We start from the raw sequence: 14302 nt of genomic DNA, 5'->3' as shown, positions 1-14302 counted from the left end.
GTGTCAACACTTGTATGTATGGCTAGTCGTGCCTAGGGTCTAGTGCAGAGGTAGGGAACCTATGGCTCGGGAGCCAGGTAGGGCTCTTTTGATGTATCTGGCTCTCAAGCATTTTAGCAGCAGCAGAAGTTGTATTAATGGCAACAAGTATAGACACAAAAGCTGCTCACAAAAGTGTGCTGGCCACACCCCATTGGCGTGCGGTAGTGTGCCTGGTCTACACAATTAGAGCCCATTATATCTAAAACTGTTGGTCTTACATAAAAATGCTCACATTTTATTGCATTCAATGTTTAAAAAAATGTATATGGCTCTCACAGATACACATTTTATCTGGCCTTCATGGCTCTCTTCGCCAAAAAGGTTCCCGATCCCTGGTCTAGTGTCTAGTGTGTAGTATCACTTCAATGAGCATGTGATTGCGTGGGCGTCATGTGACCACGTGGGCCTGTAAACTGTGACCGCTGGGCTTTATTTTGACTCAAACATGTCTATGTCAACATAAGCGGTTTCTGAGCGGCAAGTCCACTAGAACCAGAACAATATTTTAACCCTTTGTTGTCTGCTGAGCTTTCACTTTGAAAGACCACTCCACTACCTGGGGGGGGGGTCCAGATAAGAAAATAAAAAAGCACAAAGCAGCCAACTCCAGCCACCAGAAACCTAATATAATGTAAGTATGTGAGTGTGCCTGTGTGAGAATAAGTGAGCGAGTGTGAGTGTGTGTGAGACTGTACGTGAGTATGTGTGTGAGGCTGGAGGTGAGGAAGTGTTTGGATTGGAGTGCAGTAAAGTTGGAAAGAGAAAAAAAAAGTAGCCTGGTGACGTCATGGTGAAAAAAAGAGACTTGAGGCAAGTTCCTTGCCCTGCAGCATCACTTGCAGTCCAGTACGAGCTCACGTCAGGTCTCACGTGCGTGCGCTTGGAGGATGACACACTCTGACTTGGCAAAGATCATTCTTGCATGTTGCCATGACGACCAGCCACTAGGATGAACGCTTGGGCGCTTCTCTCTGTGCTGCTCACCTGCTGGACGGTGACTTCTGTCATCGCTTCTTTGGGCCGCACGGCTGACGGCTGGAGCGCACGTGCCAACGGAAGAGCCGGTGGGGCTCGGGTGACGCACATCCGCACAGGGCCACCTTTCATCAAAAGCGACAACAAAGGATTCAACCCCCCGAGCAAAGTACATGCGCCCGCAACCATCAGCGCACCAGGAAGGAAGGTGGGAGCTGCACAGGGCGAAGCTGTCATCCTCAGAAGCCCCTCCAAGGTTCCAAAGGGTTCCGTCCATCTGGTCGGAAGTGTCAAGGTCACGCCGCACGACTACATGTTGTCTCTGTACTGGAGCCGCTCCCACAACGTGCGCAACAACAGCATGGCCGACACCGTCACCAGCTTTGTGGATAAAGGTCAAGGTAAAAGTCATCTGCACTTTTCATGCTCATCAGTCCGTCAGGTCACAGGTCGCGACAACAAGTTAGCTAACATGCTACCATGGAAACATGCCAAGTAGCCACACCTCGCTTGTCTCCATGCTAAGCTTAAATGCTAACGTTCATGTTTCCCACCATCTGGATGCTGGCGCTGCCCTCAGGAGGGAAAATAAACAGTGGTCACACCCTCACGACCCCCTCCTCCTTCCCCCCGCCCTTCTGTTTTTTTTTAGAATGAAAAGTTTTCATGACTGTGGCTGCGGAAAGTTTACATGTACTTTAATTTTAGCCTCTGTTTGTTTAGCTGTCCTTTGCTAGTGGCTCACCTGCAACTTACTAAAGTACACTTATATTCCTTTATTTAGTCACCTACAACTCCCTGGTACACTTCTTTTCCTTTTTTTAGTCACTTACAACTCACTAGGACACTTCTATTCTTTAAGTCACTTACAACTCACTAGTACACTAGTATTCCTTTATTTAGTCACTTACAACTCCCTAGTACACTTATTTTCCTTTTTTTTAGTCACTTACAACTCCCTAGTACACTTATTTTCCTTTTTTTTAGTCACTTACAACTCACTAGTACACTAGTATTCCTTTATTTAGTCACTTACAACTCACTAGTACACTAGTATTCCTTCATTTAGTCACCTACAACTCACTAGTACACTAGTATTCCATTATTTAGTCACTTACAACTCACTAGTACACTAGTATGCCTTCATTTAGTCACATACAACTCACTAGTACACTAGTATTCCTTTATTTAGTCACCTACAACTCACTAGTACACTAGTATTCCGTTATTTAGTCACTTACAACTCACTAGTACACTAGTATTCCTTCATTAAGTCACTTACAACTCACTAGTACACTAGTATTCCGTTATTTAGTCACTTACAACTCACAAGTACACTAGTATTCCTTTATTTAGTCACTTACAACTCACAAGTACACTAGTATTCCTTTATTTAGTCACTTACAACTCACTAGTATACTAGTATTCCTTCATTTAGTCACTTACAACTCACTAGTACTTCCTTTACTCCTTTAGTATTCCTTTAGTTAGTCACAACTCACTAGTACACTAGTATTCCTTCATTAAGTCACTTACAACTCACTAGTACACTAGTATTCCTTTATTTAGTCACTTACAACTCACTAGTACACTAGTATTCCTTTATTTAGTCACTTACAACTCACTAGTACACTAGTATTCCTTCATTTAGTCACTTACAACTCACTAGTACACTAGTATTCCTTCATTTAGTCACTTACAACTCACTAGTACACTAGTATTCCTTCATTTAGTCACTTACAACTCACTAGTACACTAGTATTCCTTCATTTAGTCACTTACAACTCACTAGTACACTTCTAGTCCTTTATTTAGTCACTTCTATTGCTTTACTTATAATCACCTACAACACAGTAGTACACTTCTAATCTTTACTCAATGACCTACAACTCACTAGTGCACTTCTATTTCTTTACTTTGTCATCTATAACTTACTAATTATAGTCACCTACAACTCAATTGTAATATTTACTAAGTCACCTACAACTTACTAATATACTTCTATTTCCTTACTACCACTCACGAGTACATATGTATTTTCTTTTACTTTTAGTTAACTAAACTCACTAATACATGTTTATGTCTTTACTTTTAGTCAACTACAACTTACTATTACAAGTTTATTTCTTTAGTTTTAGTCACTTACAACTCACTCATACACATGTATTTCTTTATTTTTAGTCACCTACAACTCAGTCATACACTTCAAAAGTTTACCCCTCACTATAGTACACTTTTTCTATTTCTATTTCACTATTTTTTTTACCTTGTCCCTTGAACCTCACGAGTTCATGTGTATTTTTTCTTGTAGTCTCTCACTAGTCACTCACTAGCATACTTTGCCCCTCCCCCTGTAGATGAGCGAGGGTCGGTCCTGAGGCGTCAGCAGTACCGCTTCAACATCTCCTCTGTGGATCCTGATGAACTTCTGGGAGCTGAACTTCGCATCCTGAGAAAGAGTTGGCCCGACCCCGGCAGGAAGGCGCTGCGCGGGGCCCGGTGGCTGAAGCTGTACGAGTGTGGGCGGGCCGGACAGAAGGCCGTCCTGCTGCAGACAATGGCGGCGGGGCCTTTGGAGGGTCCCGGCGGCAGGTGGGAGGTGTTCAATGTGTGGAAAGCAGTGAAGGGCTTGAAACGAACCCAACAGAATCAGCCACTGTGCTTCCAACTGGAAGGGGGTGTTGGCGCCGACCTGCGCTTGCTAGGCTTGGGCCGACCGAGAAGGAGTGACAAAGAGAAGGCCTTCCTGCTCGCGTTTGGCAGGAGCAGCAAGTCGGATCTGTTCTACAACGAGATCCAAGCTCGATCCGGTCACGACAATAAAACTGTCTATGAGTACTTGTTCACACAGCGACGCACACGGCGAGCTCCACCCACTGGGGCCCTCCAAAAACTGCCGCCACAGACCCTCACGCCAAAGACACACATGAGGTGCCAGCGGCGCCGCCTCCACGTCAACTTCAAAGAAATGGGCTGGGACGACTGGATCATCGCGCCGCTCGACTACCACGCCTTTCACTGCGGGGGCGCATGCGACTTCCCTCTGCGCTCCCACATGGAGCCCACCAACCACGCCATCATACAGACCCTGCTCCACTCCATGGACCCGCCCTCAGCTCCGCCCTCCTGCTGCGTTCCCACGCGCCTCAGCCCAATCAGCATCCTGTACGTGGACTCAAACAACAACGTGGTCTACAAGCAGTACGACGACATGGTCGTGGACGCCTGCGGCTGCAGGTAGCGCCACCCTTTATGCTGAATGTGGCCCCAATAAAAACCTTCCCAACTGATTGGTCTGTGTCCCACCTTTCAACCACATTTGGAGGCGGGCGGGGCTAAGCAAACTGTGACAGAACAAGGCGGGGTTAACACCGGTGATGCTAATGCTAACAATAACCGTCATACTCATTCATTCATTTTCTTCCTCACGAGGGTCGCGGGGGTGCTGGAGCCTATCCCAGCTGTCTTCGGGCGAGAGGCGGGGTACACCCTGGACTGGTCGCCAGCCAATCACAGGGCACATATAGACAAACAACCATTCACACTCACATTCATACCTATGGACAATTTGGAGTCAATTAACGTAGCATGTTTTTGGAATGTGGGAGAAAAACCCACGCATGCACGAGGAGAACATGCAAACTCCACACAAAGATGGCCGAGAGTGGAATTGAACCCTGGTCTCCTAGCTGTGAGGTCTGCGCGCTAACCACTAGACCGCCGTGCCCCAACCATCTTACTATTTTTAGATATTAGTACACCGTAAACTGATCTGAAGTCTTTCTTTTCAGTCCGTTCCATGTTTTTCTTTGTGAATTCTTGAATATTCCAAAATATTTTTAACCTTCCCACATAAATATTGCTATATATTCCTGAAGATACCTAAATGTTCCCAAATATTCCTGCACTTCCAAGATCCAACAAGTCAAGGACTGCTTCATCCACTTGCACTAAATCTTTCACGTCGGAAACAACAGAGACGTTTGTTTTAAAGAAGAACTTTTGGATTATTATTTTAGCCACTTGAGCAGCATGTGTGTGTGTGTGTGTGTGTGTGTATGTGTGTAGAGCCAAGCTCCACACACAACTTGTGGTTATAGTCTAAGTCAGCATGTTGGAGGAAACACGGTAGTGAACTGTGTGTTTGTTGAGTCACACACTTTGGCTCCACTCTTCACGGGGGTCTTGGCCCCGTGGCAACACTGCATGCCACGAGTCTACGCGGTCTAGACTTTGATGCTGGTCAATATAAAATGTTGAAATTACTTTATTTTGATGAAGTGATGGCCAATTTCCAATTAACAAACCAAGAATCAAGTTTATTTGTAGTTATAAAGTTAATGGAAATCAGTTAATGGAAGACAGAACAGAGCAACACAGGAAGTTAATACAAAATAAGGGTATGAACTAGGAACAGAGGCAAAGAAGGAAATAAAAGAGGTGTCACGAGGGGGTAACGCCCACATCGTGACAACAAAGATGTTTTTATTCACTGTTTTGCATCAGGTAATGCTTTTCTTCCCTTCAGCATCTTTTACATCATATGCAAATAATATGCAAATTAGCCATTGATTTAATCAAGCGACTTTTAGGACAGTAAATTTCTACCTTTCTGACTGAGGAGTTGGCAACAGTGTCACTTCCTGGGGTTGAAGGCAGGAAAAAAAGTCAATCGCTTGCTCTGCAAAAGGGCTAATAGACACCCCCACACAATGATGTCACTTCCTGTAATTAACATACACTGTACATATGATGTGATTCCCTTGTTAATAAAATCTTACATTGGGTAAAGAAGTATCACAGTCCTCCTTCGCTACATAGAGGTTTACATTTTTTTTATACTTTCAAGTAGTTTTAATTAAATTTTTACACATATTTTATACAAAAATAGGGTAAAACCATTATTAAGATCACCATTCAACTGTATGTGTAGTATTCTACATTGGCCACCAGGTGTCAGTAATTGTTCAGTGAGACAAGCACCAGACTTCGTCACTGGAACAATAGACTTTTATTGGCGGTCTAAATTATCTCACAGCAGGCACAGTAATAATATAACAATAATGTAATGATAATAGAATAGGCACGCAGGCTGCATGGTGAAGAGTGGTTAGGGTGCAAGCCACACAGCTAAGACACCCAAGTTCGATTCCAACCTTGGCCATCTCTGTGTGGAGCTTGCATGTTCTCCCCTTGCATCCGGTTTCCTCCCACATTCCAAAAACATGCTAGGTTAATTAGTGACTCCAAATTGCCCATAGGTATGAATGTGAGTGTGAATGTTTTTTTGTCTATATGTGCCTGTGATTGGCTGGCGACCAGTCCAGGGTGTACCCCACCTCTCGCCTGAAGACAGCTGGGATCGGCTCCAGCACACCTGCAACCCTTGTGAGGATAAGCGGTATAGAAATGAATGATTAGAATGGGCTACTGTTATGACTATAACCCCGACAAGCTAAAACTCGACTCACTTCCTGTCTTACACACTGAACACATTTATCTTAACACACACAAGCATTAGGTCTTAAATGGCTTATGTCTACTACTGGATAATAAGATTGTAAAGGTGACGAGTTGGTGTAATTTTTATCTAGAGGATCTAAAAGTGTAAAAAAACATATTTAGAAGGTTGTAAACAAGGTTTCTATGCTGTAACTACTAAAATGTTCCATTTGTAGATAAGGAATCCTACTAGGCAAAATTCACTTAGCACAGTTCTGGAACCGATTAACCGCCATAAACGAGGGACTACTGGAAACATATACTAACTATATGACAGCTAAACACACATTCTGAGTGTTGCTTAGCTTCTTTGCTGCCATGTTGTTGTTCCCTTGTGTGCCAGTAAGCTAGCACTACTTGGCACTTTTTACCCTATTGCTGTTTCTGTTGTGTGCGCATGTGTGTGCGAGCGCGTGCAGCTGCACGTTAGATCATTAGTTTGTTCAGCAGCTTAGCGCTCTGACTTGCGTCACAAGGTGTTAGTGGTAACGTTAGCCGGGTGGGGGGGTTTGGTTGCCAAAAGAAAAAGCCAACAGGAAAAATGTTCAAGACAAACACAAAGCAGTGTTCAAAGTACAAAATGATTCAATTGAATTAGGCATAAGAAAAAACAAGTCAAAATGAAAGAATGAACCAAAGAAAGACTTGGGGCGCGGGAACAATTATTCAGATGGGTTTGTTCCTGGTGGGAAGACACTCGCTGTCGGACGCAGTCCGTTGACATTGCAGCAGCTAGCTGACGTCTCGGCTGGTTATCCAACTTGAAGGTTCGGACGGCGTAGGTCGGTTCGGGAGCTGTGGGCCATGTGGGTCATGTACCGGCGGCCGCTGCAGTGCGCCGTCAGAACCGTCCTAAATGTGACCGCGACCAGAACCGCCTGCGGGAAGGTTAGCAACATTAGCTTAGTTAGCTAACTAGCCAGCACGTAACTCTAAATTTAATTAGGTCATACTTTCACACGCAGATGCTATGTTTTACATTGTGACGTCTCCCGTAAAGGGGTCACTTTTAAACACTTTTAAATTAATACGTCACGTCAGTAAATCATCTTACTATTTGATGATAAACAAGAATCTTCGCCATGGCCAAGTAGAATCACAGCAAGACGAAGTGTTGTTTACACGGGTAATCTAATATAATATATAATCACATCAAACATCAAAAGACCTTTCATCTAGTAATTCCAAAGTCGCACTTCCCTAACAGCAGATGAATTCACTTTTGTCCATGTACATGTCCTGATTGTTTTACGTTAATGTAATTATTGTTCAACATTGACGTAAGACAAAAGCTGTGATGGAGAATCACGGAGTTAATTCAAAAATGCAACTTCTTTATCATGAGTAACACCAATTCAATTACATTTTCAACACTTGAAATACTATTTAAACAACAAATTCAAATAATGTAGAGAAATAAGTTATGAAATATTATGTAGTAATTATGGGGAGAAATGGCATCATTCTTTTGTAGGTGAAATGTTTAAGAAAATGTCATGTGAAGCTTATCGCTTATACTCACAAGGGTCGCAGGGGTGCTGGAGCCTATCCCAGCTGTCTTTGGGCGAGAGGCGGGGTACACCCTGGACTGGTGGCCAGCCAATCACAGGGCACATATAGACAAACAACCATTCACACTCACATTCATACCTATGGACAATTTGGAGTGGCTAATTAACCTAGCATGTTTTTGGAATGTGGGAGGAAATTGTGGAGTACCCGGAGAAAACCCCCGTGCAGCCCTGAAACACAATAAAGTTTGGAAGATAGCTTGCAGGAAAAAGTTATGCTACAAGAATAAATTCAAAATTTGGGAATTAATTATGAAAGTCTAAATAGTTGGAAAATAAATTAATTTAATTTTAATGTAATAAAATGTTAAGAGAATAAAGTCAAAATATTAACAGGAAAAGAGTTTTTTTTCATTTTAGTAGTTTAGCTTTAGTAGTAAGTTTGCAAATGAACACTTTGGATTTTCTGTAAATGGACATCAGTTTTGTAAATATGTGCCATTGTTTTATTAAAAAATAATATACAGTTAGAAATCCCACAGTTTGTGAGTGCTGACCCATCCCACTTTGTTAGACAATCCAACTTTCTCCCACGCTGCTCAGACAGACGACTATATTTATTTTCATCTCATATTTGGTCCCTAATGTTGATACTGTGTGGGAATGCATAAAGGGAAGGTTTGATGACGTTATTGTGGGCTAATGTGCATATTTGTTCAGTGCACAAACCCAAGTTAATTCATGCAAGCACACTGCCTGTCACCACACACATCAAACAAACAGCCGTGTTTGTGCAGGTTTTCCAGGGTTCCCATATGTCCGTCAGCAGGCCTTCAGCAGTGCGCTTGATGACATCCTGTCGCATGCTGCACCTGAGCACACAGGTAACACGCTGTCATCATGACCTTATTTTTGTAGTTTGAAACAGCAGGTGGCGCTAGAATGACGTCACTTTGCTTAGTTTTTGCTGTGTGTGAGTAACTTCCTGCTGCCCGTGTGTGTCAGGTCTGTAGCGTGAAGGAGACGCCGCAGCACACAGAGGAGGAAGTGGGAGCCTTCACTAAGCTGATCGAGGCCATGGGCTTCACGGGACCCCTCAAGTACAACAAATGGGTGAGCGCGTAGATGTGGCTGGAGACAAAGGTAGAGATGTTTGGCATTGTTGTTCACAGAATGTGAACATTCTGTCATAGTGCAGGGGCTTTAATGCGGGCCACCATTTCCAATTTCTTTTTTTTTTAATACTTTATTTATTTTTTTTTTTTTTAACAAAACGTCAACAGTAATACAAACACACTCAAAACAAAAAGGCGGCACTGGACATACACAGTATACGATTTGGTTATTTCACATTCCTTGTCATGGTGCAATTTGACTCATTTCCTTGATTTCTGTCCGTCAACAGTGTCCATTTCACCCATTTTTCTCCAATATGTCTTCTTCAGTCCTCAATCTATGTGTCAATAGTTCCATATCCTATAGTTCCAGTCTTCCAGTACCGGGGATCTTGGATTAAACCATTTTCCAAATTCTTTTTTATTAAACTTTTTAGCTGCAAAATAGTCACGTGCAGTCTGTAACACTCTCAGCACACATGACGCATAAAGTAACCTACCTACTTACTAACCTTTTGCCATGCCAAAAAAACACCCATAAATTCCTGCCGCAAGTCATGCTGGGTAGCTTGTGGTTTGCCGTGTTTGTCGCAGTTTTTGCAAGACTGCAAAATACGTTGAGGTTGCCAGAGAAGTAAACAAGGAGCAGTTAACATACCGTTGATATCCAGTGTTTTATTGTTCGTAGTTCATATTGTTGTTGCAGCTGGACTACCCAGCATGCCTTGCAGGCATTTGAAAATAACTGTTGTAAGTTATGTATGTTTGGTGTCGATTTATGTAATGCGTTAACATGCTATGGATGTGGTGTTTTCGTTTTTTGTCGCACCGTGAGCAAGTGCTGTAAGTTGCCGTGCTTGATGCCAGCTATATATAAGACAGCCACCCCAGTAGCCCGCCCCAGTAGTCAACAAGTGTGTCAATATGTGGTCTCTGCAGAAAATCAAGATCGCTGCCCTGCGCATGTACACGTGCTGCGTGGAAAGGATCAATTACGATGACTTCTTCCAGCGTATGTCCTCACCCCCACACCCCTCACAAAAACAAGAGCGGTTTGAGGAGCTCGCAGTGCTAACTTTTCCCACGTTTGTCTCAGGGTGCTCACTGCCAGACACGCTCAACTCCTGGTTCCTGATCGCACAGCTGCACGTGTGGTGAGGCGTGCACACATACACACGCAATACTGCTCGTTTGTGTGTCTCATTGATGGACTGATGATTTGGTGAACAGGATGTGTCTGGTGCGGATGCGGCAGGAAGGCCGAGCGGGCAAGTACATGTGTCGCTACATCGTGCATTCCATGTGGGAGGACGTGGAGCAGCGCAGTAAGATCATGGGGGTGAGTGGCGGCCTCCTTCCCGTTTTGTCGCGTTACACACGTCCTCATGACCACGCCGCGGGATCGAACGCGGCGTACAAGCGCTATACACAGTAGAAGCAGTACATGTGGTTTTGTTGGCACCGTGCGCGTGAAGCTGAGCGCTCGCAGGAGGTAGAGGTGCCGAGTCAGCAAAGAAAACACTGCCTCTTTGTCAGCTTGTGAAAACAGCGTGCGCTTTGCCAGTCACACACACACACACACACACAGTGCTGAACAGTATATGTACAGCATGTATCATATTTTTATTGCACTCGCAGCCAGCAGCTCCACTTTTACTTCTCTCAACGTGTGTGAGCGTGTGCTGAAACACATGAAAGAAGAATTAATGCCAAAATATTTTAATGCTTAAACACACTCGTGTCATCAAAATGGAAACACATCAATAAAAACCAGCAGCATCCCACAACAGTCAACACCTCACTCACAGACACTTCAGCTGTACATTTACATCATTGGCGCCTCCTGGTGGTTGGAAGCGTGCAGTGCATGTCTACTTTGACATCAATCAATGTATTTCTACATTAGATATTCACAGTTAGCCCTGTCACATTAACACATTTTGCTGGATGATAATTGTCATACAAATTATTGCAGCTAAATGATATCTTCAACATTATTTTAAAATTATTTTTTCATATTTTTAATAATATAATTTTAAAAATTTTAATAAGATCTTGCCAAAAACAAGTAAAGATTTATTGTTCTTGTTCTGGGACGATTATGAATAAATCAATTAATCACATAAATAAATAAATAAATAATACATGAAAAGGAACTTGGGCGGCACAGTGGTCAAGTGGTTAGCGCGCAGACCTCACAGCTAGGAGACTAGGGTTCAATTCCACTCTCTGCCATCTCTGTGTGGAGTTTGCATGTTCTCCCCATGCATGGGTTTTCTCCGGGTACTCCGGTTTCCTCCCACATTCCAAAAGCATGCTAGGTTAATTAGCGACTCCAAATTGTCCATAGATATGAATGTGAGTGTGAATGGTTGTTTGTCTATATGTGCCCTGTGATTGGCTGGCCACCAGTCCAGGGTGTACCCCGCCTCTCGCTCAAAGACAGCTGGGATAGGCTCCAGCACCCCCCGCGACCCTCGTGAGGAAAAAGCGGTAGAAAATGAATGAATGAATGAAAAGGAACTCGAGAAATATGTTGCCATATGTATGCGTGTCTATCTTCCTCGTCTCCCACCTCCACATAGGCAGGAAGAGAGTTCACTCTGTGCATTGGTTTCAGCGCCTTGGCGTGTGTGTTCCATAGAACAACGGCTTGAACGGAATGACACATTCGCCTCCGTGGGTGGAGGCAGGGCCGCCAGCATACACACAGAGTGCAGAAGTGTGTTACATAGTAGAAATTATATTCGTAGATTGCAATATATTGTCATATTTTTGTATATGTTTTTGTTGTTAATGTTTTGTTCATTGTTACTTTTCTTCACAGTAAAGTTAGTCTTGTCTCATTCTCGTAGACCCAATCTTGCATATCTTGTGACACCCCAGCCTTTCACAGTGTCAAGAGCTGAATGTCAAGAGCTTTTAAATAAAATTAAAATAATAAATTAAACAAACCCAATGAAAATAAAATGGACTCTGTTAGCAAAACTGCGTTTAAATCAAAACCATAGCCAAAAACAAACGCGGTTTCCATAAAATATACACATAAACAATAAAAAAAAATGATAAAATGGAGTATCAGCTCTCTGCACTGTACAGGGTATTATTCCTTAACAGGAAGGCTTAAAGGGGATGTGCACTTTTTGGAATTTTGCCCACACATACCTTCCCTTTTCTGTAAGAAGCAAGAAAACAATTTAATATGAGTGAGCTAACAACGGACGTCATGGGAAATTACGCTAAAGTGATGCTGCTTTGACGCTAAAGCCCTCACCCACAAAAAACTCCAAAAGAATTCCAGCAGTGTTTTATTTACATAACTGACGTGTATATTAACCAAGCTACAGCGATATTGCTATTATTATTGTAGCAGCTAGCTTTGAAAATGTGAATAAGATACTTTGAAAAGCATTTACTTTAGTCACAGTATAGATCAGGGGTCTCAAACTCAATTTACTTGGGGGCCACAGGAGCTAGGGTCTGGGTGAGACTGGGCCGCATCAGGTTTTCCACAAAAAAAAATGCATTTATTAAAAACAGAAAAATGAATAAACTTTGCTTTGGTTCCGATTTTCTACAAGAAAAGCTATGATAAAACATTCCACTGTTCTCAAATATCTTAATTTTTTTTTCTACACAAAATAAGATCAAGAACAAAGAAAATCAATCAGTAATAAATAAATACATATAATAATAATAATAATAATAATAATAATAATAATAATAATAATAATAATAATAATAATAATAATAAAACAGCAAATAATTAAAAATTAAGAAACCACATGGGTAGACAAATTATTTTTTTCAGATTAAAATGAATGAATTATTAGAGCCCTGTAGACATGACAAAACACGACTATAGTCACATTTATACTCTTTATTTACAACATATTGCGCAACTGCAGGGCAGTCTTGAGCCACATGCTAACTCGCAAACTAGAGAGCTAGCGACATAAACGGTAGCCTTCAAGTTATTTCCTTTCAACTTAAATAGCCAAAAACTTACCACTTCCACACGGATAGGGAGGATAACTATTAACAGTTATTTAACCTTTAACATGAACATTAATCAAACGTAATAATTTTTTCTGGGTACATGATACCATACAGCATCCATATCAAACTTGCGCGGGCCGCACTAACATTTAACTTTCATATCAAGGCGGGGGCCTCAAACTTGTGTCCTGCAAGCCACATTTGGCCCGCGGGCCGCATGTTTGAGACCCCTGGTATAGATGGAACATTACATTAATATATGTTAATTAAATTCATGCAGATTGATGCCATCCATCGGAAGGAGGCGCTCAAAGCCATGACGGAAACATTCTACGCTGCCTTGTTTGGATACGATGAGGTGACACGTGTGTGTGTGTGTGTGTGTGTGTGTGTGTGTGTGTGTGTGTGTGTGTGTGTGTGTACGTGTTCAACAAAGCACTAACAGATAACTTGGACATAATCAAACGACTCACAATCACTTCTATTGTGTGTATGTCCGTGCAGGGCATCCTGTCAGGGGACAGCGTGCTGGCGGCCGCTCTGTGGAGGAACTTATTCAACTGTCAATGTGATGACCCCGCCCAGCTGGAGCTCATGGTGGAATACGTGCGCAAACAGGTGTGTTTGTGTGTATGATGTATATATGTGTGTGTGTGTGTGTGTGTGTGAAATTGTTATGAGTGCAAATTGTGCGGTGTTTGCAGATGCAGTACATCGACACTCTGGATGGAGAAGACCTGCTGCTGACCGGAGAAGTCAAGTGGCGCCCTCTTGTGGAGGAGAATGCTCAGAGCATCTTAAAGGTGGCCACGCCCACATACAACGACGCTGGACTGTGACTTCCTGTCTGTCTTTATGTAACCTGGGAGGATGTCACGGATGTTGTGGCTGGCCTGTCGGGTTTGAGAGCCTCTGTTACTTCCTGTCTGCAAAGTGGCTCATTTAAGGAAAAGGTGTTTTTATTTTTTACATGTAGAAAGTATATGCACTTCAACCTCTATGCTGGTCTTGGATCCAGTTGACTCTGTGGCACTTGCACACTCCCACGGGAAGTCGGACAATATGATGGACGTTGGACTATCATATTGTTTTTCATAACAATACAAATAAAATGTATGAAACAATGTCTTGTTTTTTATAGCATTTAACCAATTTTGC

General features: G+C 42.7%; 2 protein-coding genes across 2 annotated transcripts; both read left to right on the top strand.

The window, feature by feature from the left end:
* Positions 1 to 1263: 1263 nt before the first annotated feature.
* gdf5 (growth differentiation factor 5) lies at positions 1264 to 4258 on the top strand. The gene is made up of 2 exons (XM_058055109.2): positions 1264 to 1418; positions 3375 to 4258. Exons 1-2 carry the CDS (start codon positions 1331 to 1333, stop codon positions 4256 to 4258), a joined length of 972 nt encoding a protein of 323 aa, XP_057911092.2. The 5' UTR covers positions 1264 to 1330.
* Positions 4259 to 7213: 2955 nt separating this feature from the next.
* uqcc1 (ubiquinol-cytochrome c reductase complex assembly factor 1) lies at positions 7214 to 14268 on the top strand. The gene is made up of 9 exons (XM_058055747.2): positions 7214 to 7407; positions 8828 to 8914; positions 9036 to 9143; positions 10085 to 10157; positions 10242 to 10299; positions 10376 to 10484; positions 13425 to 13502; positions 13649 to 13762; positions 13849 to 14268. The coding sequence occupies exons 1-9, from the start codon at positions 7324 to 7326 to the stop codon at positions 13981 to 13983; spliced, it is 846 nt and encodes a 281-aa protein (XP_057911730.2). The 5' UTR covers positions 7214 to 7323; the 3' UTR covers positions 13984 to 14268.
* Positions 14269 to 14302: the final 34 nt, after the last annotated feature.

Source organism: Doryrhamphus excisus, linkage group LG18, assembly GCF_037039965.1.
Source record: "Doryrhamphus excisus strain RoL-2023G ecotype Guam linkage group LG18, RoL_Dexc_Guam_v1.1, whole genome shotgun sequence".
NCBI lineage: Eukaryota > Metazoa > Chordata > Actinopteri > Syngnathiformes > Syngnathidae > Doryrhamphus > Doryrhamphus excisus.
Note: the sequence above shows the minus strand (reverse complement) of the source record. Positions and strands in the feature narration are given on the sequence as shown.

Coding starts and splice junctions, on each gene's coding strand:
- gdf5 (XM_058055109.2), top strand. CDS start 1,331: ATGTTGTCTCTGTACTGGAGCCGCTCCCACAACGTGCGCAACAACAGC. Junction 1,419..3,374: donor CTTTGTGGATAAAGGTCAAG/GTAAAAGTCATC, acceptor CTCCCCCTGTAG/ATGAGCGAGGGTCGGTCCTG.
- uqcc1 (XM_058055747.2), top strand. CDS start 7,324: ATGTGGGTCATGTACCGGCGGCCGCTGCAGTGCGCCGTCAGAACCGTC. Junction 8,915..9,035: donor TGCTGCACCTGAGCACACAG/GTAACACGCTGT, acceptor CGTGTGTGTCAG/GTCTGTAGCGTGAAGGAGAC. Junction 10,300..10,375: donor ATCGCACAGCTGCACGTGTG/GTGAGGCGTGCA, acceptor TTTGGTGAACAG/GATGTGTCTGGTGCGGATGC.